The sequence below is a fragment of the Anthonomus grandis genome, chromosome 13, assembly GCF_022605725.1.
Source record: "Anthonomus grandis grandis chromosome 13, icAntGran1.3, whole genome shotgun sequence".
In the NCBI taxonomy this organism is placed as follows: domain Eukaryota; kingdom Metazoa; phylum Arthropoda; class Insecta; order Coleoptera; family Curculionidae; genus Anthonomus; species Anthonomus grandis.
Window position 1 is genome coordinate 7,864,421 of NC_065558.1, and position 27,051 is coordinate 7,891,471.

Below are 27,051 nucleotides of genomic sequence, written 5' to 3' on the forward strand. Positions count from 1 at the left end.
CATCGTTTTTCTTTCAGCTTTGTAAATCAGCTAGTTGATTTTGGCATATTTTATGGAAAAAATCGCCTTTTGCTACCTTTAATATCTTCTCGTTTTTGTATATTATTACTGTTTATATTAAGGTATTTGATGTGCTGCATAATTTATCTAGTGAGAAGCTTTGTACACAAATACTAAGCCTATTGTAATTTTGACTTTAAAAAAAACCATCTGGAACGTACTGTACCTCACAACTTCAATTTGACACTTCTCATTACAATGAAAACATGTCAAAAGTAACCGAGGACGTGGTTATTCTGGATAGGGGTAATTACACTACGTGCACCGTCCATCTGCACGGCGGAACGATCCTCTCTTACCGGGTGAAAAATAAGGAAATTTTATATATGAAGCGTAAATCGGATTTCACGAATTTTTCACCGATTAGAGGTGGTATTAAGGTGGCTTTTCCGTATTTCGGACGAAGGATTAACGGGCCTAAGAACGGGTTCGTTAAGTACGTCCCGTGGATGTTGGTTAAAGGTCCCGATACCACGGAGGATGGTAATGTGGAGGCGACATTTGCTATTAAAGAGACCGAGTACACTAAGGCTATATGGAGTTATACGTTTAAACTGCAGTATAGGGTGAGTTTTGTTTTTGACAAATTTCTATTTTATTGGTTTATGATGTAAAAAATTCGTTTTTTCTTATGAAAGATTGTTGAGTCATGGGAGATCTTTTTATTTCTCGCTTTTCATAAAAAATGTTTCATTTTACTGGAAAATTCTTGATTTTTTTAGTCGAACTTAACGTCATTTTTTTTATTTTCAATTTTCTTACAATTGAATTTATACTATTTTTTACATTTGTTCAAAACTCATTTACATTTTTAAAACCGTCTGATTTTGAATTTACCACAATCAAAGAAGATTTTTAAATAATAAAATAACTGTCTAGATTTTTGGGGATATCAAATGATTTTTTTTTTAGAAAATTGGGATGTTTTTTAAATTATGAAATTATAGCAGTTGCCTAAAAAAATATCTAAATAAACTTGAGATTTTTAATTGAAAAAATCATACATTTTGTCTAGTTTTTTCCACACACAGTGTAAAAGGTCCTTTTTTTTTCTGAGAAAATTTTGAATTTCTTATTTTTTCCATGGTGAGCAACATGAAAATTAAGGACAAAAAATATACAAGATTATTATATTTTTCAGATTTTTAGTTTCAAAAATTATAAAATTTATTCAGATATTTGAATTTTTATACCCGTGTATGATTTTTTTTTTAATTTTTAAAAAAATATACAATTTTATGTTTTTCAGGCAACTATAGAAGCTACATAAAAAGTGCAATTTTTTTGCAGAAGTATTTACTAGAATTATATACACTTACATTTTGTCCGGATTTTTACATCGGTGTTGTGCTACTGAAAATATTCCTGTTTTTTTGAGAACATTGAGAATTTTGTGCCGGGTTGAAGCTTTTAAAAAAATATATTCCAATTCCTTGAAAATTAACGGAAATTCACAATAATCATATACAATTAAAATTCTTAAGTAAAGAACAAACAATTTTGTTCAGATTTTTGAATTTTTATACCTGGTTATTGAAATTTTTTTCTCAGGTTGAAATAATATAAATAGTATTTTGCTGTCTAAAAAAAGATTCCAGATCCCTTTAAAAATAATAAAAAGCAGCAATATATAATTAACATTCTTAACCCATTAGCGCCCAGCGTCATTTGATGACGCCAGAAATTGGTTGGGATGAGAGCGCCCGAGTAGGTTGGCGATTGCCGAATGCTGTCTAACGCATTAGAGCAATGCCTACGCAATATTCTGCAGGTGGTATTTACTAGTGTTTGTGTTTACTTGTCCGGCGAAAATCACGTTGTTTTTTAAAGATTTTGACTAGAAAGACCTGCTATAGGCCCATAGAGATGCCAAAGAGATGTAGAAATATTATAAAAATATTATGACATTTCTAGTTGAATTTTTTTAAGCCGAAAACCTAACCTAAATCTCTGTGTCCTCAAATGATGACACTGGGTTATTACATATTTTTTTAAATTATTTTTAGACTGGCAAAAAATGAATAGACATAGTTTTAAGAACTTAGACGATGCGGTGAAATATCTCTATTCTAACCAAATAGATGCTGATATTGTGCTATTACCTCCCGAGGTGGATGAATTGACTGACGTAGACGATATCGACGATGGTGACTTAGGGGCGCTTGATGTCCAGGACGTCCCAGGGGTTGTGGAGATACAGGTAGAAGAACAAAATGATTGGGAATCGAAAGATGATCTACCGCTGTCAAATTTTATAAAAAGGAAAAAGGTTGCATGCAGCACTAAATCCTGGACACCAAAATGGATTAAGGAAGAACCCACGTATGAAAATATTGAAGAAGAAGGTTGTGCCGAAGCTTTCCACAAAATAAGAAGAATTACAGGAATTAACACCACTACAAATATTTGAGGAGTTTTTTGATGACGATCTTTGTAATCTTCTTCAAACATAGACCATGAGATACGCCCAACAGAAAAATAAACTTCGGAGGACCTCAAAATTTTTATCAGGTTTTTGATTTTTTCTGGCTATCATGCCTTACCAAGTGAAAGAGACTATTGGTCTGAAAGAGAAGATTTGGGTAAAGAAGAAATGCCTACAAAGAAATAAAATCTTGTCTTCACTTTGCTGACAATTCCCTTGCAAATGATAACAAAGACGATAAGTCATTCAAAATAGGGTTATTATTTGGGGCAATAAATACTAAATTTCAGCAATGGGGAGTTTTCCATACATTTCTATCGATTGATGAAACGATTTTAAAATATTTTGGACACCATGGCCTAAAGCAATTTATCAAAGAAAAGCCTATACAGTTTGGATACAAATTATGGGCGCTTTGTAGTGATAATGGGTATTGCTACAACTTTGCTTTGTACTGTGGCACAGATAATAAATCAACAGCAGAGCCCAAGATTCCTCTAGGGACAAGAGTTGTAACAAGTATGCTGGAAACTGTAAACAATCCTGAAAGACACATTATTTTCGTTGGCAACCTCTTCTGTAGCCTAAAAAAAAATGCTTCCGAGCCACAGGAACCATAAGGATAATCGATCATCCAAGTGTCCCACCAAGTCATCCAAAGAACTCGAGAAGGAACCGAGAGGGCACTTTAACAGTATCCAAAAAATTCTTGTAGTCAAATGGAATGATAGCAGGTGCGTTTCGGTGGCAACCAACTTTGATACACCTTTACCAACCACTATTGTACAAAGGTGGAACAAAAAAGAAGGTGGTCGTGTTTCAGTTGCACAACCACTTTTGATTGCCAACTACAATGAGCATATAGGAGGGATGGACCACCATAATTGGTTGCTTGAAAAACATCTCATATCAGTACGGGGCAAAAAATGGTATTGGTGCCTTTTTACTCGAGTGATAGACATGTCGATCGTAAATAGCTCAATTCTCTATAACATGATCCATATCGGAAAAGAAAAAAAAAACAAAAGATTTCAGAATGGATGTGGCTTATTCATATCAAAGATTGGTCATGGAAGAAGACTAGCCTTTGGTCGTCCCTTAAGTTTGTCAAATACGTCTCGGAGTAATGTTACCGAAAACGTAAAATATAATGGCAAAAATCACTTGGTAGCCAAAAGAGAAAAGCAAAGGAGATGCCAATTTAACACATGCCAAAGTAAACGCCGCACATTTTGTTCGAAATGTAATGTCACTCTTTGTGTACCTTATTGTTTTAACAATTTTCATAAAAGAAATTAGTTTTTTAATTCATGTTTCATAAACACCTCTGATTTTTTTTATCGGTACATTAGTTTTATCTTGTAATATAATTATGAAGTTTTTGTATTTACTTATTTGCTTTTTTTATATTTCAACATGGGATTATATATATTATATAAACCCAGCATCCTCATATGAGGACGGTCCATTTTTTGACCCAATGATCAAAAAAATACAATTTTTAATTTTTTTGAGCTAAAACAAACATGTTAACTAAAACTCAAATAGAAATTAAAAAAAAAAGTTGGGCCTTAATGCGTTAAATAAATAATCCAAAATTTTGTTCAGGCTTCCGCATTTTTACACAGGTACGTCTTTATAAAAATTTCATTTAATTTATTTTCTTTCAGGCAACCAATGAAACTGCCTGAAAAATGATTCCAGTTACTTGGGAAATAATAAAAATTTACTGCATCCATCCATATAAACGAAACGAATAATTAAATATTTATTTTTAAAATTTGTACATCAGTCAACGTTTGTTTTTTGGTTCGTTACAAGTAACATCTCACAATATACGTTCCATACAAGATAAACTATGCCAAAAATTCGAAACTCGATTTCCTTTAATCTATAAAGCTTTTTTTGGGAGCTTAATCTGACCTTCATTTATAAAGTAAGATGATTGTCAATAAATGTTTGTGTCATTTTTTTGTTTAAATTAGACAATTGTATGCACATATTCTTGAAAAAATTTTGAAAAAAAATTGTAGGCAATTATTCAAGACATATTTGCCTGAAAAATTACACTTAAAACTTAAGGTACTGCCAGTTTGTTTTTTTTTCAAACATTGCTTCTAAATTTCTATTCCTTACAAGAAAATTTAATTCCTTAGAGTTGGACAATTGATATCTGAGAAAAAATCAACCCAGTAACCTCTCTTTTTTTTTTGATCAATTTATCATATATTATCCATTATTCAAAAAAAAAAAAAATAAATTAAAATTCTGGAGGCTCCCTTATAAACTGTTCGCATCGGTAAACATAAATCGGATCTTTCGTTTGCAGGCGTACTTTAAAGAACGACCGAAAGTTGAATTATATATAATTTGTTCGGCACGTGCGGAATTGTTTTAGGAAAATTGAAAGTCGACGTGATTCGATCTTTTTAATCAATTCTGGATGGACAGATGATCGGTGCGGGGGAGCGAGGGAGCATTTTTTGATGGAGTTTGCAGTTCAGCAGATTTAATCCCCTTAAAAGGGATTTCGGTAATTTTGCGAATATTCCACTCCGGAAATTGATGTTTTCTGGAACATGCCTAAATGTTATTGATTAGAATAACTTAATAGTTCGAGCATCATTTATTATCTCAGTTTTAAGATGGTAATGAACTATTTCATAATAAATAAGAATAATGGGAAATTGATGGATATTGATTTAGTTTCTTCTGGGCCTTTAAAGGTCAAAATATAGATTTTTAGCTCAAGTTAAATAATTTTTCGAGCATTTGTTGGGTAACATTTTTGAAAATCCTTGTATCAAGAAATCTTGTTGTTGCTAAAAAACATAATATACTAAGTTTGGCAATAGAAATTTAGTTTTTCCTATAAGAATTGATGAACGAACCCGTTTTTACTTAAGCCTGGATAAAAAAAATTATCCGTGGAAAAATTAAATCATGTAAATATTTTTTGACGACGTCACTGATAAAGATTATTTGTGTCGGTGGAATCAACAGTGAGATCGAGCGACGTTGGGATGTTGTTGCATTTTTCTCTAACATACGTTATCTACATTCATTCAACTTTAAATGTTGACTTCTTTATAGAGTATTAAGATACTCTCATATTTTATTAAAAAAAAATGATCAACTGGTATTTTTCTTCAGTAAGATTTTTGAAATAAATGTTGAGTAAACTTAGAAATATAAAATAACATTTTATAATATCTGTACTGATGTAAAAACTATGAAATCTGGATAAAATGTTTGCTTTTCTTACTTCACAATATGAATTTTCAGAGAAGTTTAATACACCTTCGACCCTCGAAAAAAATTAGAATTTCATTCATTTATAGATTTATTTATAGGTATTTATGCAAAGAAAGTCATTAGGTTCTCTTTAGTAACATTTCCCCATATAACTGATGAGTTTGAGTATTTAAGTATAAGGTTTATTGCAAATAAAAGAAATATTTTATTAGTAAATATATATAGGCCACCCTCTTCTAGCAAGCCTACATTTCTTGAACTTGTTGAAGAAATTTTTACTATATCTGTTCCATGCTATGATAGTATAATTTTTATGGGGGACTTAAATATAGATTTACTTAGACCAACTGCAGCAACTAAAAACTTTAAGTATCTTTTGGAAGTATTCGATCTTCGGCAACTGATTAATAACCCTACTAGAATCAACAATCGGTCTAATACCCTTATTGACGTCATTGTAGCTAGCAGTAACATCGAGTGTCTTAGCTCTCAATCTACCTGTATATCGGAGTCCATATCTGATCATAATCTAGTTCAAGCGATTTTAAACTTACCAAAATCTAAATTATGTAAAAAAGTTGTTAGGTCCAGGGACTACAATAGTATTAACATGACTTCATTTGGGGAGGAGGCCCAGCAGCTACAGTGGCATAATATTTATTATATTTCTGACATTAATCAAAAAGTGTCATTACTTAGCAATAATATTTCCTATTTAATAAATAAATACGCTCCGTTTAAAACAAGACTATATAAGGATAGACCATTTACGCCGTGGATAACGAGTAATATTAAACATCTAATTAAATTAAGAGACAAAGCTCGGAAAAAATATACTCGACAAAAAACTCTCGTGAATTTGTCATATTACAGGCAATTAAAGAATTATACTAAACACGCAATTAATCGCGAAAAAATTACTTTTTTCAAGCAAATGTCTATAGAAAAGGGTAAAGAATTTTGGAACAAAGCAAAAAAACTTAATTTTACTAAAAAAAAGATTGACCCTATTCCTGAAAATCTCAATTTACCCGAGGACTTAAATAATTTTTTTTCGAACACCGTGGGCCCTACTAATTCAACATCATTAGAAAAACTTAACTTTTATAATTCAAATACATTTAGTCACTTTGAGACGGAATTTAATATAAGTCTTATAACTGAAAATAAAACTGTCGATATTATAAATAAAATAGGGTCAAATGCAATAGATGGTGATGGAATTTCCATTAGAGATCTTAAACTATGTCTTCCTTTTTGTCTTAAGCCATTAGTCAATATTTTAAATTCCTGCATCTTAGAAAACCAATTCCCCGATGATTGGAAAAAAGCGATACTCATTTCCTTACCAAAAATACCTTGTCCAACAGATTATAAAGACATTAGGCCAATAAGTATTCTGCCTGTCATTTAAAAAATCTTAGAACGTCACGTATATAACGAAATAGCTGACTATGTTTATAATTTAAAAATTATTCCTGATTGCCAGTCAGGATTTCGTAAATCTTATAGTACTATAACAAGTCTTATCAGTATTGTTAATGATATCAGGTTTAAAGAGGATTCAAAGGAAATAACTTGCCTAACTCTTTTAGATCTAAGTAAAGCATTCGATACCATAGATCACCAAATGCTTTTGGCAAAACTGCACTATTATGGTTTTTCGGCAAATGCCATAAATTTTTTTAGCTCTTATCTTAAAGATCGGTTACATTGTGTCCGAACGGTGAATGATGGTGAATTTAAATTTTCAAGATTTTTGTCATTTAAAAAAGGGGTGCCTCAGGGTTCCATATTAGGCCCCTTACTTTTCTCTTTATATGTTGCTGATATGAATCAGTGCATCGAAAATTCTAAGCTGCACCAATTTGCTGACGACTCCCAAATTTATAATTCTTTTAAAATATCAGACGTTCAGGTGGCACAGAATAAAATTAACGCCGACTTAAATCAGATTGCTTTGTTTGCTGAAAACCATAACCTCAAATTAAATGCTTCAAAGTCATGTGCAATGTTTTTTTCACAAAATAAAAGTCATCTTCTAGATTGCATGGAAAATTTTAAAATTAATATTAATGGAACAGCTATACCAACCGTTGCGGAAAAACGTAATCTAGGGGTTATATTCGATTCAAATCTCAGCTTTGCCTCCCACATTAAGAACAAAATTAAAATTGCTTACCAGTGGCGGCTCGTGGGTCAATCTTCAGGGGGTCATTTCGTTTTGAAAACTTATAGTTTACAAAAAAAACTTATAGTTAATAAAAAAAAAAAAAAACAAATCAAACTATTGATTTTTTGAAGTATTTGAAAGATCTTTTAGCATTTATATTTTAGATAAAAAATACAGACTTGGATAAAACTCAATAATATTTACCGAGATTTTTATCCTATTAAACGGGTAAAAATAACTTTAAATGCTTAAATCGTTTTCCGAAAATTAACTTTGCCTTTTTATTAGAGTAAATATTTTAAATAAAAATATAGGAAAAAGGGTATAAACAGGTTATCGACTGATATAAAGGAATATTTATATAATAAATTGTAAATTTATTAAGATGAAATTTACCTTAAATATTTTTATATTTTAAGTGAATTCTCCTATCCTTTAGTTCTGCAAAATAGTCTATGACCTTATCATTGAAATTTGGAATGCTTTTGACAAGTATTTTCTCGATGCTCGACATAGACAAGGCACTAAGTCTAGATTGTCCCATCGTATTACGCAGGAATGTTTTTACTCTTTTTAAAGTAGAAAAACATCTCTTACTTTCCACGGTTGTCATAGGGAGTGTGCACAAAATATTTAAAAATTTCACTACTTCAGAAAATGTTTCAGACAAATTCATGTTAATAAAAAAGCTGAAGTATGGCTACTGCACCGATACTATTGCGAAAATCCTCACGACAATATAATATGACTTCAAGTTCCGATCTTAGTTTGGAAATATTTACTGTGGGATAATGAGCCTTCACCATATTTAAAATATTTTGCGGAAAGTTGGTAGTGTATGCTTCAAATTTCTCTGCGTAGAATAACTGTGAAATCATGAGATGATCATTGAAACCAAACCTGTGATTTATTTCAGATATAATAATATCACAAATTTCCAGTGCAGTTCGTCGCTTTGGATCCTCTGTAGCTGTAGTACTTTTTCTTTTTTTTGCTGTTGATGTGCTTGGTTCTTCTGATTCCAATATAGTATTTCTAATTATTTGGATATTGTTGTTAAAAGACAGTATATAATTTTTGATAGATATGACATCAATATCTCGCACTTGCAATTGTTTAAACAATATATCAACATGGGGCATTATTTTATGGAAAAAATTTATGCAAAATAAAAAAAGCTCATCTTCCAAATGTCTTTTTAAGCCAGTTGCTTGATTTATATTGTTACCATCATGCTCCTCATCAATAATTTCCTCTAAGCAAGATTTTAAATCATCTTTATAAGTATATACAATTTCAACACATTTTGTATTGAAAGCCCATCGAGTGGGTGCAGCTTTAGGTAGCCTTACTTTAACCACTCTATCCAGAACCATCGTACGTTTTAGAGATTGGCCGAAAAAGGACGAAAATGCGTGTAAATTTGCAAAAAATATTTTTATCGGTTTATGTTGACCCGCCGCTTTTTGCAGGATAAGATTAAGTTGATGGGCATAGCAGTGAATAAAGTGTGCATTTGGGTATATTTCTTAACTTAAACGTAACTTTAGGCAATCAATTTTTCAGGTGCTTCAATAATTTTTAATAATTGAAGTTCTTCCAATATTACATTAGTTAAATGTTGTGCTGTGGTAGCTGGAGGGTTAACAAATTTCGAAAATCTTTCATGTACAATACCAGTTAATACATATTGCAATATGACAATCATCTGCGTTTTATTGGAGCTGTCTGTAGTCTCATCTACTTGAATTGCCACAAAATTTATCTGGCCAATCTCCTTAATTATATGAGTATGTACAATGGCTAACATTGATTCTAAAATGTCGTTCTGAATTGTTTTTGATGTTCCTTTAAATACTGTACTTTTTTCAATATGTTCTTTAAACATTAAATCCAGTTCAGAAACAAAATCGATAAGGCCCAGAAAAATTCCAGGATTATTGGAGCTGTTACTTTCGTCATGACCGCGCAATGCAATTTTGAAAACTCCGCAAAATTTTACACGGACGATTAGTTTGTTTAAAATATACAGTAACTAACTAAAACAAAACATTCATCCGGTCGGGCCGTCGACTACGTTAGCGAGATAGGACTGAAAGGTGACTCTCACTCCCGCTCACGAAATGCGAATCTGCCCTCTTTGTTCTATTTTACATGCATTTCTCCATAAGCCATAAGAACTGTATAGGGACAATTTAAAATACGGCTCAGCCACGGGCTTGTGTGATGAGCGCGAGGCGCGACGTTAGTAATATAATTATTTGTTTTGCCAATGCAGACTGCTTAGAGAATTTTATAATTCACAATGAAGTTTTACATAAAAGATATTTTTAATAAAATTGGTATTTTTATGAGATTATTTTAGGGGGGTCATTGACCAATTGACCCTAAGAAGGAGCCGCCACTGTTGCTTACGGTCGTTTAAAAAACTTATATCAATACAAAAATCAGTTACCATCAAACACCAAATATTTGCTTTGCAATTCGCTTGTACTGTCTTTGGTGGATTATGCGGACATTGTGTATGACGACTCACTAACCGTATCTCTGTCAAGGACGGTGCAAAAACTGCAAAATAATTGTATGCGTTTTTCCTTTAATATATCGTATAGAGACCACATTACTCCTTATCTAAATTCACATTTTATATTAAATATGAGAAATAGAAGGAAGTGTCATATGTATAATTTAATTTACAAAATAATTAAATCAGGTCAGCCGCCATATTTAAGAGACTTATTTTTTCACCATGATTATATACACAATGTAAGAAATCCAAATTTAATTAGAATTCCATTTCATCGAACATCAGGTTTTAAAAAATCATTCCAGTATGTAGGCATTCATATGTGGAACAGGTTACCGGATTACATTAAAAATAGTTCACCAAAGAAATTTATTGCATATGTTAAAGAAATTCTTCTTGATTCTCAACTAACATAGGCATTTTAACAAATTCACGCCATCAAATTTTTATTAAAAATATAATTTAATTATTTTTGTTTAATTGCAACCATATTATTTTTGAATTCTTACTTTTTAAATCAACACTGGTCTTGTTGATCTTGCAGGCATAAAAATAACATTTTAAATGGTTCATTTTGGAATATCTATTCATTTTTGCGTCGTGTTGCCCTGGTTTTCCAGCCTCGGCTCGTGTTTTTTGCCGCCCTTCCTCCTCTCTGTCTATTGCACAGATGGTACCTATATTAATGTAATTGATATAGTAAATTATTACACTATATTTTTTTTTGTTTTTATCTTTTATATGTTTTTAGGGTTTAATGACTTATTTTCTTAATAATTATAATTGGGAAAGTCTTTATTTTTCTTTTAGTTGTAATTAGGTTAGTATGTTTTAACGGTCTGAGCAGCACATGCGCGCTAGCTCGTGTATGTGTTATCGGTTGTTTTTATAATCGCAGTTCAGTCCGCATTACTCTTAGCATTGTGTAAATTCTTGTAATAAAAAAATTTAACTTTCTATGTACAATGTTAAAGTGGTAATAAAAGTCTTTTGAATTTGAATTTGAATTGAATTTATTGTCAATCAAGTTGAAATTTTCACTATTTGCTTTTCCAACTACTTGATATATAGAAAAAAATACAATTTCATACTGTAATACTTGGCTTTTCTAAGCAGTTAATCCAGATCATCAACACTATATCCAGAGAATTTATTATACCTGGAAAACTCATATTTTCTTTCCATTCCAGGCAACTAATGCCTGTTGGTGCAAGTTCATTCCATTTGTTATAAGCCAGTTGAAACCTTTGCTATCTCCTGCCATTTCTTACTTCTTTGAAGGTCTCTTTAGGATTTAATAGCAAGAACCTCAAAAAACATGAAAATCATAAACCTGCTAAATCTACATTAAACGTTGACATAAGGAAAATGAAATTTGAGGATATAATTTCGGGAAAAACAAATCTTCACCATTGGTTTGAAATCTTGACACGTTGCCAAAAACCCTTTAAACCATATATACTTTTAGTGCTTTTCCAGGTATCTGGAATCATTTTTCTTACGTTACTCAAGCTTCTTTTGTTCAGAAAAAACTAAAACCTTGAAAAATAAATAAATTCTATTTATTTAGTTACGTCTTAATAAATCCTAAAAAACTGGATAAAATAATTGCAAAAAATTAGTTGTATATGACTGTGGTGATTTTTTATCATTTTTCTGGGAATTTTAATACAGCTTCCACTCTCAAATAATTTAGAATTTCATTTAACGTCAAGCAAGTTGAAATTTTCACTATTTTCTGCGATTTATCAGTTCAAATACTACTGTACTACTACTGTAAAAAATTTCATGTTCACACTGTAATACTTGGATTTTCCAAGCAGATGATTCAGATCAACAACCCTATTTCCAAAGATTTCATTAGGCCTGGAAAAGTCATATTTTCTTTTAACTCCAGGCAACTGACGCTTGTTGGTGCCAGTTCATTCCATTCGTTATCAGTCAGTTGAAACCTCTACAATGTCCTGCCATTTCTTAGTTCCTTGGAGGGCTTTTTAGGATGCAGTTACTGCAGTTGCCTTTTTAAACTTACCAAAGGGATTTGATCACATTGACCTTTCAGTTTATTTCCAATTATTATCTTAAAGTGGAAATTTTATTCTTTGAAGTTAGTGGCTCTAAACTTTAAAAGTTCTGGATGAATTTCTTTGGGATCCACATGAAGTTTGTAGATCAATATTGGGTTGGTCTTATTCTGTTTGTTGTATAGGGTTCTGAGTTATTTAATTTTGTATAGATTCCTTAGAACCTAAGAACCTCAAAAAGCATGCAAACCATAAACCTGCTAATTCTACATTAAACGTTGACATAATAAAAAATGAAATTCGAGGATATAATTTCGGGAAAAACAAATTTTCACCATTGGTTTGAAAACTTGACATGTTGCCAAAAACCCTTTAGATCAAATATACCTTTAATGCTTTTCCAGATATTTGGAATCATTTTCCTTACGTTACTCAAGCTTCTTTTGATAAAAAAAACTAAAACCTTGAAAAATAAACAAATTATTTTTTTTTTGGTTACGTACTGATGTAAAAATTCTAAAACCTGGATAAAATATTTGTTTTTTTACTTCAGACTATTAGTTGTACATGACTATAGTGAATTTTCATCGTTTTTCAGGGAATTTTTTATTTAACGTCAACCCAGTTGAAATGTTTACTATTTTCTGCGATTTTTCAGTCCAAATAGTGGAAAATATTTTGCTTTTCCAAATACTGCTGTAAAAAATGATAATTTCACACTGTAATACTTGGCTTTTCCAAGCAGATGATCCAGATCATCAACACTACATCCAGAGAATTCATTATGCCTGCAAAAGTCATATTTTCTTTTAATTCCAGGCAACTGATGTCTGTTGGTGCAAGTTCGTTCCTTTCGTTATCAGCCAGTTGAAATTTCCACTATTTCCTACCATTTCTCACTTCTTTGAAGGTCTTTTCAGGATTTAATAGCAATGCAGTAACTGCAGTTGCCTTTTTAAACTAACTAAAGGCATTTGATCACATCAACCATTCAGTTTATTTCAAATTATTGCCTTAAAATGATAATGTCATTTTTTAAAGTCAATGGATCTAAAGTTCTGGATGAGTTTCTTTGGGATTAACATGAAATTTGTAGAAAAATATTGGGTTGATCTTAGTCTAATTGTTGTATATAATGTCTGACTTATTTAACTCTGGATAAATTCCTTAAGACCTTAGAGAAATATAAACCTGCCAAACTTTGACAAAAAAAAATGAAAACGAGGAATTATTTCTAGGGAAAACAAATCTTCCCCACTGATTTGAAAATTTGACACATTAACAAAAACTCTTCAAACCATATACACCTCGACTCTAATGCTATTCCAGGCATCCGGAATCATTTTTCTTACATGACTCAAAACCTAAAACCTTAAAAAATAAATAAATTCTTCTTATCTAGTTAACCCTCTGTACCGACGAACTAAAAATCGACCTCCAAGTAGAAAACACCAGCAAACACTTTCCGTTTCTATTCAGCATCCTGTTGCACTCGATTTTCAAAATGGAGGACGTCACTAAGTGCCAAATCGTCGGACTGGGACAATCGAAATACGTGGATGTCGACGCGAAACATCCGCCCCATTGCACCCCGATGGAACCGAATCCAGAAAACGACGTGGTGAAAATCTCCAAGCCTACTTCACGCGTAAATTGACTTAAATTACAAAAAGGCCTGAAATTAGCGACCGAAAATATATTTCCAGATGTTCCTGGACACTCCTCCGGACGTTGAAATTTTCAATGTGGATAGCAAAGGGCTTAAGTTAAAAATAACCTCTGCGCACCCATTAACTGAGACCCTGATTTATAGTCCGTGGGTGCAGGAAAGGAAATGTTCAGAGTTTGATCGCAGGGAGTATACACATTGTCTAGGGGTAAACAATTTCTCTAGTAAAATTAAAAATTAATACGCAATACTCACCATTTTCCAGGTAAGTAACGGTCGTCTGTCCTCGGATATCCGACTGGAACCGAAAGAGACTTGGGAGGCCCATTTCAAGGTGGAGGTGGTAAACGAGGCCGAAGAAAAGCGAATCCAGGAGCTCGCGAACCTTCTGGATAATCCCCTAAGCCTCTTCAACGAGTCCTGTAAAACAACCGAAGTCTATAATATTCCGCTTCAATAAAGTTGTCTAATAAAAATTGATAAATTTCCGAGATAAAATAACAGAACACGAGGAGGGTTTTATATCCAGTTTGAGCGCTTGGAAAGAGTTAAGGAAACGCGTAACTGAACCTTATGGTCATATAAATCCGTCTTAGATATGTTCTTTAGGTTTTAGGGGTTGACAAGTTTTATAACTTATATAACAGCTTTGTTTTAGACGTTCTCTGGAAATTAATATAAGAGGGCGAGTCAGGTTTTACGGAGCGGTGTTTATCCAGTGGTTGTTTTACCTTAAAATATATTTTTTTTGTTTTATTTTGACATACTTAATGTAATTTTAAATTATTTTTCTGGTACTCTGTGTCTAATATCTACAATATTTTGGATTTTTTTATTATTATTATATATTTATAGCATTAATTTTTATTATATTAACAGTTATGTATTTTTCAGTTCCAGTTCTTGTAGAAAAAGTAATTTTTTCTTCCAGGCACTTCGGTTACTTTTCTTTTAATTAATTTTATCTTATTTTTAGGTACTTAACGTCATTTTATTTTATTTTTTTGGCACATAACGTAGTGCTTTATTTTTCAAGTATGTTATGTTTTCTCATATTTACAATATATAAGCAATTAGCACTTGAAGGCAATTTTTAGGTAGGAAAAGCAATTTTTTATGTCTTTTAGGTTTTTTTTTTAATTTAATTTTTAGGTACTTACCGTTATTTTAATTTGCTTTTGACACTTAATGAAATGAAAATTCATAAGATTAAAAAAAAACAAAATATTGTAAATATGATATCAGATAGGCTTAAAGCTCAGAGCGTGGATAAAAAGGGCATTTTTTAGTTTCTACCGCATTTCATGGTCCAGGCACGCCTTCAATCATCTTGAAATTTTACTTTTCTTAAATAGTTGGACCCACTAGAGACGTAAAGCATCATTTCATAGAGTTCATCAAAGATTCATAGGTCTCACATACGTTTAAAGGTCAGAAAGTAGGTTAAAAGTAATTTTTTTTATTCCTACCGCATTTCATGGTCAAGGCACGCCGTAAATCATCTTGAAATTTCACTTTTCTTAAGTAGTTGAACCTACTAGAGACGTGAAATACCATTTCATAGTAATCGTCAGGGATTTATGGGTTTCAGATACGTTTAAAAGTCAGAAAGTGATAAAACGTGCATTTTTTGTTTCTACCGCATTTCATGGTCCAGGCACGCCTTCAATCATCTTGAAATTTTACTTTTCTTAAATAGTTGGACCCACTAGAGACGTAAAGCATCATTTCATAGAGTTCATCAAAGATTCATAGGTCTCACATACGTTTAAAGGTCAGAAAGTAGGTTAAAAGTAATTTTTTTTATTCCTACCGCATTTCATGGTCAAGGCACGCCGTAAATCATCTTGAAATTTCACTTTTCTTAAGTAGTTGAACCTACTAGAGACGTGAAATACCATTTCATAGTAATCGTCAGGGATTTATGGGTTTCAGATACGTTTAAAAGTCAGAAAGTGATAAAACGTGCATTTTTTGTTTCTACCGCATTTCATGGTCCAGGCACGCCTTCAATCATCTTGAAATTTAACTTTTCTTAAGTAGTTGAACCAACTAGAGACGTGAAACACCTTTTCATAATGATCGTGAAGGATTCATGAATCTCAGATGGGCTTAAAGGTCAGAAACTTGGTAAAGAGTGCATTTTTTGGTTTCTACCGAATTTTATGGTCCAGGCACGCCTTGGATCATTTTAAAATGTAACTTTTCTTAGGTAGTTAAACCTACTAGAGACGTGAAATGCCATTTCACAGTGATCGTCTAGGATTCATGGGTCTTAGATGGGTTTAAAGGTCAAAAAGTGCATAAAAAGTGCATTTTTTGATTTCCACCGCATTTCATGGTCCAGGCACGCCTTGAATCATCTCAAAATTTCACTTTTCTTAAGTAGTTAAACTCACTAGAGACGTAAAATACTATTTAATAACGATCATCACAGATTTATGGGTCTCAGATAGGTTTAAAGGTCAGAAAGTAGGTAAAAAGTGAATTTTTTTATTTCTACTTCATTTCATGCTCCAGGCAGGTCATAAATCATCTTAAAATTTCACTTCTCTCAAGTAGTTGAACCCACTAGAGACGTGAAATACCATTTCATAGTGATCGTCTAGGATTCATGGGTCTTAGATGGGTTTAAAGGTCAGAAAGTGGATAAAAAGTGTATTTTTTGGTTTTTACCGCTTTTCATGGCCCAGGCACGCCATGGATCATCTTGAAATTTCACTTTTCTTAAATAATTAAACCCACTAGAGCCATAAAGCACTATTTCATAGTGATCATCAAGGATTCATGGGTCTCAGATAGGTTTAAAGGTCAGGAAGCGTGATTTTTCTTTTTTGCAATTTATAGTATTTTTATTTTCTATCTAAGCAGATGATGCAATTGTGAATTTTCTTGATCACTTAATGTAATTTTACTGCACTAGACACGATTTTTTACTTTACTTTCACGTAGTAATTAATAAAAAACAAAATTTCCTTTACTTTTTGAAACATGTTAGGTATTTTTTTAAATATTTACTTTGTTATAATATATTCCAAGCAGTTAATTTAATTTTTAATTTTCTTGATCACTTTAAGTAAAAATAATTTTTTCTTTCTTTCAGACACTTAAAATATTTTTTTTTTGTTTTATTGTTTTCTGGCATTGTGCTTCTGATATCTACAATATTTTGGTTTCTTTTTCCCTTCAGTTAATGTATTTTCCAGTTACAGTTCTTGCTTACATTAAGTCATTTTTAAAGGCACTTAAAGGTGTTTTTTTAGGTAGAAAAGGTAATTTTTTTCTTCCAGGCACATAAAGTATTTTTTATTTTTACCTATGTACTTAAGGTAATTTTATTTCTTTTTGCCACCCAATGCATTCCTTCATCTTGTAAAGCATGTTATGTTTTCTCATATTTTCTTTTATTTTACAATTAATGTACAATTTTTTGCTTTATTTTCACGTATGTACTTAATGTAAATTTAATTTTTCTTGGTCACTTAATGAATTTTTAATAATTTTTCTTTTATTTTTTAAAATTGTTATAATATTTAAGCAGTCGATATAATTTCCAATGTTCCTGGTCATTTAAAATAATTTTTGTTTCTCGGCACTTTTTTTTCCAAGCACTTAAAACAATGCTTTACTTTCGGATACTTAATGTAATCGTAACTTAAGCACTTAAAATCGTTTTTTTTCTGTAATTTTTCAAGCTGTTTTTGATCTTTTTAAATCTTTATTAAATTATATTTTTTTTCATCAGATATTCAGTTTTTTGGACATATAGAGGTAGAAAGTTCATTAAAAAATCACTTCAGCTATTAAAACAAGTACCTTCCATTAATCTTCCAACGAAAACATTCAGAGCCTTAAAAAAATCAAAAGGATGCCTAAACCTTCGTAGTAGTATTAAAACATATAAATTATCAATTTTAAAAAAATTGCATTTAAATGGACAAAAAATGTAAGTGCCTAATAAGAAATTAAAATGACATTAAATAAAAAAATAAATAAAACACTTAATTAAATTAAAAAATACTTTGTGACTAAAAAAACATAATGTTTTAATCTAATTTAAATTTCTTTTGCACTTAAGTAAATCATTTTTTATTCTCTTCAGGTAGTAAAAAAGTATTTCTTACTTCTTACTTTCAGATATTTCCGGCAATTTTATGTTTAAAGTTTTAAGGAGAAATTATTTCGATTTAAAAATTATTGAAAAACTGATTTTTTTTTATATCCCAATTGTTAAACAGATTTTTTAAATTTTTTTCCAGGCACTTTCTATGATATGAAACATTTAAACTCGCTTAGGTTAATTTTTTTAAAAACCTATTTTTTAAGGTGATAAGTAATTTCGTATAACGTCCAGGAAATTGGAGGGATTCGAAGACATAATTATGCTGTTTTTTTAGACACTTGAACCATTTTTTCATGCAAATAAATAAGTTGCTCCTTCTAGGCAATTGAAATCCCTCTAATTCTTTTAAGGCACTTAATATTCTCTTAATAATTTTTTTAGGAAACTATTTTTTTCGCACTTAGACTCGAGAGAGATAACCTGGACATGCATCCAAACATGAAATATTTATCGAACATTATACAAGGCCTTATTAAATCCCACTCCAGATTGATTTTCATTCCCTTTTTTCTATTTAGGGAAGGGGACAAAGTCGTGTTGGCAAGCGTCAATCTAATCCAGACTAATGCCTGATTAAAGCAATTTTACTGGATGACCACTTCCACTCGGATCGTCACACTCCACTCAACTGGCCCGAGCGACGTCAACGACACGTTTTAAATTTTCTTTACCATTGACAGTCTGGAAATTGATTTACGAGGGCCATCAAGGAATTATGCATGAAAATTACTAGATGTAAGAAAGTGCTGCATCCCAATCCAGGTTTTTAAAAAGAAATGTATCCAGTAGTTTTCAAGCTGTGAGGAATAAAGACAAATTTGCCGATAAGTGTCTAAGTAGGAATGTCTGGAAAAGAAGTGTCTGTTGTTAAAGAAATATCAGAAAAAAAAATTTTCATTGTCTAATAAAAAAATACTTACCAAATAAGTGCCAAAAAGGTATTCGTTAAATACGTGAAAATAAAATGAAGGAAAAATAATTGTAATTATATAAAGTGCCTAAACAAAAAATTACCTTTTCTACCTTTAAATGCCTGGATACATTACTTTAAAGAGGTAATCAAGAAAATTTAAAATTTCATTAATTGGCGTGAAAAATCTAACTTAGGGTTTAACTACTTAAGAAAAGTAAAATTTTAAGATGATTCGTGGCATGCCTGGACCATGAAAAGCGGTAGAAACCAGAAAATTCACTTTTTATCCACTTTCTGACCTTTAAACCTATCTGAGACCCATGAATCTGTGATGATCGTTATCAAACGGTGTTTCACGTCTCTAGTGAGTTTAACTACTTAAGAAAAGTAAAAATTTGAGATGATTTAACGCGTGCCTGGACCATGAAATGAAACATGAAACTTTCTGACCTTTAAACCCATCTGAGATTCATGAATCCTTCGCGATCATTATGAAAATGTGTTTTACGTCTCTAGTTGGTTCACCTACTTAAGAAAAATCAAATTTCAAGATGATTGAAGGCGTGACTGGACCATGAAATGCGGAAGGAATAAAAAAAATCACTTTTTACCAACTTTCCCTACTTTCTGACCTTTAAACGTATGTGAGACCTATGAATTTTTGATGAACTTTATGAAATGATGCTTCACGTCTCTAGTGGGTCCAACTATTTAAGAAAAGTGAAATTTCAAGATGATTGAAGGCGTGCTTGAACCATGAAATGCGGTAGAAACTAAAAAATGCCCTTTTTATCCACGCTCTGAGCTTTAAACCTATCTGATATCATATTTACAATATTTTGTTTTTTTTTTAATCTTATGAATTTTCATTTCATTAAGTGTCAAAAGCCAATTAAAATTACGGTAAGTACCTAAAAATTAAATTTAAAAAAAAAAAACAAAATATTGTAAATATGAGAAAACATAACATACTTGAAAAATAAAACATTACGTTGTGTGCCAAAAAAAAAATAAAATAAAATGACGTTAAGTACTTAAAAATAAGATAAAATTAATTAAAAGAAAAGTAACCGAAGTGCCTGGAAGAAAAAATTACTTTTTCTACCTAAAAAATACTTGAAAAAATTACTTAAAATAACCAAGAACTGGAACTGGAAAATACATAACTGTTGAGAAAAAATAAAAATTAATCTATAAATAAATAATAATAATAAAAAAAGCCAAAATATTGTAGATATTAGACACAGAGTACCAGAAAAATAATTAAAAATTACGACAGGTACCTAAATATAAAATTTAAAAAAAATAACCTTTAAAGACATAAAAAATTACGTTTCCTACCTAAAAATTGCCATCAAGTGCAAAGTGTTAAAGAAAATTCATAACATTCAAAAAAAAAATATTGTAAATATGAGAAAACATAACATAATATGTACTTGAAAAATAAAGCACTACATTATGTGCCAAAAAATAAAATAAAATGACATTAAGTGCTTAGAAAATTAAATTTAAAAAAAACGCATAAGCCTTAAAAAAATACTTCGTGCCTGAAAAAACATAATGTTTTAACTTGAAATTCTTTTTCACTTAAGTAAATCATTTCTTATTCTCTTCAGGTAGTAAAAAAGTAATTCTTATTTTCCAGACAGTCAGATGTCTAAAGGTACTTAAAGTTTTTTTTGAAGTCACTTTCACTTTACTTTCAGATATTTTCGGCAATTTTATGTTTACATTATTAAGGAAAAATGATTTCGATTTAAAAATTATTGAAAAACTTATTTTTTTTATATCCCGACAGTTAAACAGATTTTTAAATTTTTTTTAGGCACATTCTATACTGAAGCATTTAAACTTGCTTAGGCTAATTTTCTTGGGCACTTAAACTTATTTTTTAAGCTGATAAGTAATTTTGTATAACGTCCAGGAAATTATAGGGATTCGAAGACATAATTATGCTGTTTTTTTAGACACTTGAACCATTTTTTTATGCAAACAAAATAAATAAGTTGCTCCTTCTAGGCAATTGAAATCCCTCTACTTCTTTTAAGGCACTTAATATTCTCTTAATAATATTTTTAGGAAACTATTTTTTTTCGCATTTAGACTCGAGAGACATAATCTGGACATGCATCCAAACATGAAATATTTATCTAACATTATACAAGTTTAATGCCTAATCAACTATGGATTTTGGCCTTATTAAATCCCACTCCAGATTGATTTTCGTTTCCTTTTTTAAATGTAGGAGAGGAGACAAAGTTCAAAAAAAAATTCAAAAAATCTGTTTAACTATTGGGATGTAAAAAAAATCAGTTTTTCAATCATTTTTAAATCGAAATAAATTTTCCTTAAAACTGTAAACATAAAATTGCCGGAAATATCTGAAAGTAAGAAGTAAGAAATACTTTTTTACTACCTGAAGAGAATCAAAAATGATTTACTTAAGTGCAAAAGAAATTTAAGTTTTTTCAGTCACAAAGTATTTTTTTAATTTAATTAAGTGTTTTATTTAATGTCATTTTAATTTCTTATTAGGCACTTACATTTTTTGTCCATTTAAATGCATTTTTTTAAAATTGATAATTTATATGTTTTAATACTACTAGGAAGGTTTAGGCATCCTTTTGATTTTTTTAAGGCTCTGAATGTTTTCGATGGAAGATTAATGGAAGGTACTTGTTTTAATAGCTGAAGTGATTTTTTAATGAACTTTCTACCTGTATATGTCCAAAAAAACTGAATATCTGATGAAAGGAAAATATAATTTAATAAAGATTTAAAAAAGATCAAAAACAGCTTGCAAAATTAGAGAAAAAAAACTATTTTAAGTGCTCAAATTACAATTACATTAAGTATCCGAAAGTAAAGCATTGTTTTAAGTGCTTGGAAAAAAAAGTGTCGAGAAACAAAAATTATTTTAAATGACCAGGAACATTGGAAATTATATCGACTGCTTAAATATTATAACAATTTTAAAAAATAAAAGAAAAATTATTAAAAATTCAATAAGTGACCAAGAAAAATTAAATTTACATTAAGTACATACGTGGAAATAAAGCAAAAATTGTTTCTAGTGCTTGGAAGAAAAGTGATCAAGAAAGTACATTAATTGTAAAATAAAAGAAAATATGAGGAAACATAACATGCTTTACAAGATGAAGGAATGCATTGGGTGACAAAAAGAAATAAAATTACCTTAAGTAGGTAAAAATAAAAAATACTTTATGTGCCTGGAAGAAAAAAATTACTTTTTCTACCTAAAAAAACACCTTTAAGTGCCTTTAAAAATTACTTAATGTAAGCAAGAACTGTAACTGGAAAATACATTAACTAATGGGAAAAAGAAACCAAAATATTGTAGATATCAGAAGCACAATGCCAGAAAAATAATTAAAAATTACGTTAAGTACGTAACAATAAAACAAACAAAAAATATTTTAAGTGTCTGAAAGAAAGAAAAAATTATTCTTACTTAAAGTGATCAAAAAAATTAAAAATTAAATTAACTGCTTGGAATATATTATAATAAAGTAAAAATTAAAAAAAATACCTAACATGTTTCAAAAAGTAAAGGAAATTTTTTTTTTATTAACTACGTGAAAATAAAGCAAAAAATCGTGTCGAGTGCAGTAAAATTACATTAAGTGATCAAGAAAATTCACAATTGCATCATCTGCTTAGATAGAAAATAAAAATACTATAAATTGCAAAAAAGAAAAATCACGCTTCCTGATCTTTAAACCTATCTGAGACCCATGAATCCTTGATGATCACTATAAAATGGTGCTTCATGGCTCTAGTGAGTTTAATTATTTAAGAAAAATGAAATTTCAAGATGATCCATAACGTGCCTGGACCATAAAAAGCGGTAAAAACCAAAAAATTCACTTTTTATCCACTTTCTGACCTTTAAACCCATCTAAGACCCATGAATCCTAGACGATTACTATGAAATGGTATTTCACGTCTCTAGTGGGTTCAACTACTTAAGAAAAGTGAAATTTTAAGATGATTTATGCCGTGCCTGGACCATGAAATGCAGTAGAAATAAAAAAATCACTTTTTACCTACTTTCTGAACTTTAAACCTATCTGAAACCCATAAATCTGTGATGATCGTTATCAAATAGTGTTTCACGTCTCTAGTGGGTTTAACTACTTAAGAAAAGTGAAATTTTAAGATGATGCACGGTGTGCCTGGACAATGAATGCGGTAGAAACCAGGAAATGCACTTTTTACTCACTTTCTGACCTTTAAACCCATCTGAGACCCATGCATCCTAGACGATCACTATGAAATGGTATTTTACGTCTCTAGTGGGTTCAACTACTTAAGAAAAGTTACATTTTAAGATGATTCATGGCGTGCCTGGACCATAAGATGCAGTAGAAATAAAAAAAAGCACTTTTTACCTACTTTCTGACCTTTAAACCAATGTAAGACCCATGAATCCTAGACGATCCCTATGAAATGGCATTTCACGTCTCTAGTAGGTTTAACTACTTAAGAAAAGAAAAATTTCAAGATAATTCACGGCGTGCCTTGACCATGAAATGCGGTAGAAATCAAAAAATTCACTTTTTACCTACATTCTGGCCTTTAAACCTATGTGAGACCTATGAACCTTTGATGACCTCTATGAAATGATGCTTCGCGTCTCTAGTGGATTTAACTACTTAATAAAAGTAAAATTTTAAGATGATTAATGGCGTGCCTGGACCATGAAAAGCGGTAGAAACCAGAAAATTCACTTTTTATCCACTTTCTGACCTTTAAACCCATCTAAGATCTATGAGTCCTAGACGATCACTATGAAAAGGTGTTTCACGTCTCTAGTTGTTCAACTACTTAAGAAAGGTGAAATTTCAAAATGATTGAAGGCGTGCCTGGACCATGAAATGCGGTAGAAACAAAAAATGCACGTTTTACCACTTTCTGACTTTTAAACGTATCTGAGACCGATAAATCCCTGACAATTACTATAAAATGGTATTTTGCGTTTCTAGTGGGTTCAACTACTTAAGACCTTGACCATGAAATGCGGTAGGAATAAAAAATCACTTTTTACCTACTTTCTGACCTTTAAACGTATGTGAGACCTATGAATCTTTAACGAACTCTATGAAATGATGCTTCACGTCTCTAGTGGGTCCAACTATTTAAGAAAAGTGAAATTTCAAGACGATTGAAGGCGTGCCTGGACTATGAAATGCGGTAGAAACTAAAAAATGCCCTTTTTATCCACGCTCTGAGCTTTAAACCTATCTGAGACTCAGGAATCCTTGACGATCGCTATGAAATAATGCTTCACGTCTCTAGTGAGTTCAACTACTTAAGAAAAGTAACATTTCGAAAGATTTCAAGGCGTGCCTTGACCGTGAAATCGGGTAGAAATCAAAAAATTCACTTTTTACCTACATTCTGGCCTTTAATCCTAAGGCCTTTAACCTTTGATGACCTCTATAAAATTATGCTTCGCGTCTCTAGTGGGTTCAACTATCTAAGAAAAATTAAATTTCAAAATGATTCAAGGCGTGCCTAGACCATGAAATGCGGTAGAAATGCCTTTCGTTTTCGTTTCTGCCGATATTAAGTAGTAGGTCTATCGGAGAAAAAATTAGTTGTTAATTATATTGTCATTATTCAATTGGATGTTTCTTAGAATGGGATATAGATGAGCCCAAATCGCCGCTGAGGTATGGGCAATATTATTAGAAATAGTACAAAAAGTACTGTCCTTTCATTATCTGATTTGCGGCAGTACATAAGTGCAGCATGTAAGACTATCTGATTATGTAATTTCCAAAAATTAAAAAAAAAAAAACATTTAAGCAGCACATAAGCAATTAACACACAGGTCCTATTTAAATGATTGTACGAGTAGGATACCCAAAAAGGTTTGTTATTCAAAGGAATAAAAGAAATGGGAATAAAATGCATGATAGTCTCATGCAATTTAGACCGGCGCAACATATTTATTTTAAGTTACAGCATTATATTGATGAACAACATTTCTGCAAACTTTATTCTAGATCCGAAAAAATCCATTCAAAATCTTCCAAGTTATTCGACGTTTTGTCCCATTGACAAGATCTTGTGTATTCTCGGATGAATTAATTGATCCTTGAACTTTTAATCTCTGAACATCACTGTCCACGACCTACTGCCCCCCAATACACAAAAACGTATTTAATTAACCCTCAGCCGAGCAAACAAATGTCGATCGAGCTCTAATCCATTTTCCCGAAAATTTCCATAAACTCCCCGTTGTATCCAGCGTAGTCGTCCTTCCTTCCCTCCCCCACGCAGTCGGTAATATATACACGAGGTAAATACGTCTGCGACATTCCTGGAAAAAAAGGAGTCCATGGTGAAGTGAAGGGTCAGGAGGCTCTGGCAGGCTGGCTGGAGCAAAAGGTGTCAAAAGCGACGGCGGAGGGCGAGGGAAAACCGGAGAAAACGCGTGCGCCCCTCACATCATCTCCGGAGATCGTGCGGAGGCTCAGATTTTGCAGCTGCCGCTGCCGCTGGAGTGGAGTCAGTAGCCGCGCTGACGTCTGGAAGCATCCGGTCGCTGCTCCATGCGCTCTCTCTGGATGCCGGAGGAAACTCGTAACAACTCGCGTTATCATCGGCGGTTAGTTCGAATCTCGCGCGTTATTCACTCTGAATTTGTTCAGTGTTTTTTTTTTTGTTGTGTGGTATGTATGTGGACTTTGGTAGTGTTTTAGTGTGTCAACGTTAGGCCGATATTTGAGGTTTGTGGTCATCATGTTTTTTTTTAAAGATTTTTTTGAGTTCTAATAAATATATCCATATAAGTGGAATAAGACTAATCAAGTGTTTTTCTACAAACGTAATTTTAATCTCAAATGAATTCTAAAGTTTAGAGCCATTGACACCCATGAATAACATGTGCAATTTAAATGATTGATTTGACACAAACTGAATAATTGATTTAATCAAATGTCTTTGGTAAGTTTAAAAAGGCAACTGCGGTTACACCATTTGTATTGAATGCAAAACAAATCTTCAAAGAACTGAAAAATGGTAGAAAATAGTGGACAACAAATGGAGTGAACTTCCATTAAACTTTTTCAGGCATATTGAATTTCTTGGACATGTTTTACAGTATGAAATTGTATTTTTTTGTCAAATTCCAGGCAGTTGGAACATGCAGGCCTCAGCTGTGTCTAAATGAGAAGAACTGAGGCAGTTTTTCCACTATCTGGAATGAGAAAGTGCAAATAATTAATTTTTCCAAGAAAGCTACTAAGCAACAGTCCAAGAAATTGATCTAGAAATGCTTACAGTGTTAAAAACTACAAGACACGAATCCTAGAGAACTACTGAAGAATTAGAACAAAAAAAACCTTCGAAAGCATCTACAAATATATTTTTTGATGGACCGAAGAATATCTCCCTATATAAATTTGAAGTAGATCTAAACCTGGAACCATTTAAAACAACAATCGTTGATAAAGTAGTGAATAAGCCTATAGGGGTGGTAAAAACCATAATAACTTACAATCAGTAAAAGAATCTACTGCATATAATGCCTGGAAGATCATACTCAAATTCATCTAGAAATCATAAATAAACAACTACATGGAAAATCATTTCTTGGCATTTGCATTTTTTTTTTAATTTCAGGCAGTTGAAAAAGGTTATGTGTGCTTAAATGACCAGAGCAACAGTGGCAGTTTTCCCAATATCTGGAACGAAGAGAAAATGCAGAGAATGCTGGAAATTTCAATTGTCTGACGTATAGTGAAAAGAATTTCAATTCACTGCCTGGAATTCAAAAAAATACCTGCAATTCTCTTAAGATGAAGAATTCTTGGATAGAAAGTCTAAAAACGTAGAGTAGCAAAATATTCTA

The 27,051-nt window shown here is 31.5% G+C and overlaps 2 protein-coding genes across 2 annotated transcripts in view; both read left to right on the forward strand.

Moving 5' to 3' along the window:
- The first annotated feature begins 254 nt into the window (after window positions 1-254).
- LOC126743883 (uncharacterized) lies at window positions 255-14,644 on the forward strand. The gene is made up of 4 exons (XM_050451135.1): window positions 255-626; window positions 13,867-14,112; window positions 14,171-14,341; window positions 14,399-14,644. Exons 1-4 carry the CDS (start codon window positions 267-269, stop codon window positions 14,591-14,593), a joined length of 972 nt encoding a protein of 323 aa, XP_050307092.1. The 5' UTR covers window positions 255-266; the 3' UTR covers window positions 14,594-14,644.
- An 11,091-nt stretch (window positions 14,645-25,735) lies between these two features.
- LOC126744162 (uncharacterized) overlaps window positions 25,736-27,051 on the forward strand; it is a 91,559-nt gene continuing 90,243 nt past the window's right edge. Inside the window, exon 1 of the mRNA XM_050451520.1 lies at window positions 25,736-25,927. The gene's annotated coding sequence lies outside the window, so the exon portion shown is untranslated. The remainder of the gene's footprint in view (window positions 25,928-27,051) is intronic.

Bases quoted from the DNA above. Each gene is read 5' to 3' on its own strand.
- LOC126743883 (XM_050451135.1), top strand. From the start codon at position 267: ATGTCAAAAGTAACCGAGGACGTGGTTATTCTGGATAGGGGTAATTAC. The intron at 627-13,866 runs GTGAGTTTTGTT...CTTCTTATCTAG, and splicing joins CGTTTAAACTGCAGTATAGG to TTAACCCTCTGTACCGACGA. The intron at 14,342-14,398 runs GTAAACAATTTC...ACCATTTTCCAG, and splicing joins AGTATACACATTGTCTAGGG to GTAAGTAACGGTCGTCTGTC.